Source organism: Cyphomyrmex costatus, unplaced genomic scaffold (assembly GCF_001594065.2).
Source record: "Cyphomyrmex costatus isolate MS0001 unplaced genomic scaffold, Ccosl1.0 C2362786, whole genome shotgun sequence".
In the NCBI taxonomy this organism is placed as follows: Eukaryota; Metazoa; Arthropoda; class Insecta; order Hymenoptera; family Formicidae; genus Cyphomyrmex; species Cyphomyrmex costatus.
Genome location: NW_017274900.1, coordinates 1 through 3668, shown reverse-complemented (window position 1 = coordinate 3668; position 3668 = coordinate 1). Strand labels below are relative to the sequence as shown.

General features: G+C 28.7%; 2 protein-coding genes across 2 annotated transcripts; one reads left to right on the top strand and one right to left on the bottom strand.

The window, feature by feature from the left end:
* Positions 1 to 5: 5 nt before the first annotated feature.
* On the top strand, positions 6 to 1973 carry LOC108771243 (integrator complex subunit 10; the record flags this gene model as incomplete). Its single annotated transcript, XM_083287342.1, is given in 5 exon segments — positions 6 to 171; positions 243 to 556; positions 687 to 851; positions 908 to 1166; positions 1260 to 1973. Coding segments are annotated over 5 exon segments (1083 nt in total), but the record flags the coding sequence as incomplete, so codon positions are not given.
* Positions 1974 to 2643: 670 nt separating this feature from the next.
* LOC108782848 (protein transport protein Sec31A-like) lies at positions 2644 to 3662 on the bottom strand. The gene is made up of 4 exons (XM_018551232.1): positions 3477 to 3662; positions 3130 to 3366; positions 2961 to 3032; positions 2644 to 2895 (listed from the first exon to the last, which is right to left on the bottom strand). Exons 1-4 carry the CDS (start codon positions 3510 to 3512, stop codon positions 2707 to 2709), a joined length of 534 nt encoding a protein of 177 aa, XP_018406734.1. The 5' UTR covers positions 3513 to 3662; the 3' UTR covers positions 2644 to 2706.
* Between the last annotated feature and the right edge of the window lie 6 nt (positions 3663 to 3668).

Here is a 3668-nt window from a genome sequence, read left to right as displayed (position 1 = left end):
ATGCAATTACGTACAGCACTGGTCTGTGCGACGAGCCCATTGTTAGGCAGTTACTGATGTGCGCAATTGTGATATTATTGAGAATATTGAACGAACATAGCACTCTTATTAACAACGAAGAAGCAATGTATTGTCTTGTAGAAGCTTTTGGGGAAGAAGTTTATTCTGCAGGTGAGATGTGCTATGTTTATGATTATTGGATAATTAATTTTTGTACTTATGTCTTAAATTCTGTGAACCAGAATCCAAATTGAAAAAGCGAAAGAGAGATGATAATGCTGGCATAATGATAACTAGTGACAGTGACTACAATGGCAGTGGTTTAGCACTGGCAGTAAAATTGTGGGATTTATTACATAGTAATGACTATCTTCAAAGAGAAATAACTAAATTGAATCAATAATTACGGCTAGATAATTGGCTAAATCTCTTCTTAACAGATTTAGCAATTTATAAAGGTTTACATCATGAAGTAAGGGCCAGATTATTAGAAGGGAATACTTTATCTGGTAATATTCGTTTGGCCTGTACAAGTTTTTTTTTGAAAGATTACCAGGTGTGCTATAATTATATTTTTTATTAAATCTTAATTATACAGCAACAAATAATGCTGATTATAAGAAAGTTCTTAAATTTAATTATATAGTGTATTTTTCGCTAAAATTATTAAATAATTTCTCTTCTAGGCTATGTTGGAATATATTGTCGCAGTAACGAACTCTTTACCTGCTACATCAGGCAAAATATCTCACACTTTGACAGTTCCAAGCACGAGACATTTACATTATTTGACTCTTGCTCGTTTTCCTATTTTACAATATTGTAGTAAATTACTTCTTTCAGCTATAAAGGTAATCATTATTTTAAAAGCCTTTTATATTGAAATATATGATTGATTTAACTTTAGGAAAATTTTTCTTCACCTGGAAATATTGGAGATTTGTCTATTGGACATGCATTGGTCCTTATACAGATAGATTGGCCGCAAGAAGCTAATGTTTTAACTACAATAACAGAACAAATTCTCAATCGTGGAAGTTTTATTTATCCATTATTCCAATCATACATAATATGTATAGACATCTTAGAAGAATTAACGTATTTATGGTCTGACCATGGCGGAGCAGTATCACTAGACATAACAACAGGAATGGCGATTATACAAAGTATATATAATATATAACATTCTTTAATATAGTGTACTATTACAATATATATTATATAGAAGTAAAAAAAATTATATGAGAGAATTATTCTAGATCGCCGTGTCACAACTCGTGGTGCTGATAAGGGAGTGCGTGAGGAATTTAAGCAAGCTATGCGTCAACAAGCCGCACGGGACGGTGCTGTATATTTAGATGAACTATTAGAGAAATTTATTATTAATGAACAAAACGTCATTCTGCATAGCTTAGGCCGGCCACAAACGTTCAAGTAACTTGTCAAGTATATATATCTGTATAAGTTTGTTGGAATGTGTGTGCTGATATTTGCGATAAAACTGTACAGTTTTGTCATACACGTTCCAATAAACTTGCACAAGCATGCTTGTGCAAACTATACAGACACAGTGTACATATATATATATATAGTTCATTAACGTAATAATATATCATTATCGAGCATTTTTGCATTTGAAGATGAGATAAATATACTTGAGCATTGAAGAAAATGGAGAGTACAAAAAGTGCAAACAATGAGCATTCTGATTAAATTTTAGAATTAGTTTGTGCTATGTCATTACAAATGCTCTGATTTATTTATGCAAGGCCGTTTGCGCAAGTATCTAATGAATTTTCATATTTGCTCTAGTCACTTGTATAAGCCAAAATAACTTTGTAGTTTTGTTACATACAAACGCTACTTGTACAAGTGGCTTGCGCATGTATATTTGATAAGTTTATTTAAACATATATGGCTGGCATTGATTCCAAACAGATTATGACTACAAGTATGTGGTGAGATTCAAAATTCATCCATTGAATTAATTTGAAATTTTATCATACATTTGTAGTCATAACTTATACATAATATTTTTTTATCAAATTTTTTGAAATAATATAAATTCCCAACATCCATAATTTAATTTTTGCTATTGATTGTTATTTAATAAAAATAATTGTGTGACATTTTGTAAATTATGTATTTATAAAAAGGTTTTATAAAATTTAATACAAATTAAAAATATAATATATAATAACATTTATTTCTTGCACAAAATCTTATTTTATATATTAAGTATACAATAAACACAAAGTGAAAACCAATGTTTTAAGATTTATAAAAAAAAAATGTTTAATTTTCTGATATAAGATTTTAATATTATAATTATATATACAAATGATTAAAACAAAGTTTTGTTTTAACATTTTACCTGTAAATTTTTTATATGGACGTTTTCTCTGTGTGTGAGTGTGTAAATATTTTATTTTTTTACATATATATCTCTAACAATAGGATTAATCAACAAACTAATGTAAAATTATTCTGATAACTGATAAAATATAATTTTCAAAGCAGAATATATAAAATTTAATTGACAAATAATAAGTAATTGATTACAGGTATATAATATGCTACATTATTCATTACTTACGATCAATTGTTATACAAAGTTAATATAACATATAATTCTGTCATTAAGACTGTTCGCAATTATAAAAATTCATACTGAATATATATGAACAATTTAGATTTTTAGGCATTCTATCTAATGTAAACGCTCAATTGAAGAGCACTTAACAGTAATACTTTTATCCCAGGCATAAAGGAAGCTATTTGACTAAAATCTGGTCCTGATACTAATTGTGTATGTAAGTCTAGTCCGCCTGTATAATTGCCATTTTGAATCATCTGTGATATTTGATGTAAGCCTTGCAATGTATTCTGAGATAACTGAAAAAAAGAATTTGTATTATTGTACATATACATAATGTACATACAATAATATTACAATTTACCTTATTTTCTCTAAGGCAATCATATAGTACTTCCAGTTTTTTTGACACATCTTCTATCTTTCTTTTGATTTGCTAGAAAAATAATGCGAATACAAATATTTTATATTAATAAAAAATGTGAATGTATATGTAGGTATTGTTATATACGTGTTAAAAAATGAGTATTTACCGGATTCTTTGCATTTTCATAGCATTGATTTTTTAATTCATCCAAAATCGTTTTTAAATGCATATGTTGCTCGGGTATAGGTGCTTTAGGTTTCTCAGGTTCCGCAACTCTTGCAGGCATTACAGATTGTGATGATTCAACTGGTTTGTTAAGTGGTACCGGATTTGATACACCTTGCCTGAATTGCGGATTATAAACTGCAGGAGATTCTTGATAGAAATTGTCTTGAGGTAACAACTAAAAAAAATTACATCAAAATACAAACACATAAATACGTGCATATAAATATAAAATACTAAGTGAAAATCAACCGTGAAATATTCAATACAATTATATGTAAGGCTTACACTCGGTTCTGGTTGATTAGTTTGCAATGGATGCATTATTGGATTTTGTGATTGATAATCTGTCTTCGGCTGAAAAATATAAATAATTTATTCTCTTAATGCTGCGTTCTTAATATAGACTTTTCAGCCACTTTATAATGGTGATTGATAACGCGTCTGTAACACTATGAAAGCTTCCAGACAACAAAGCTT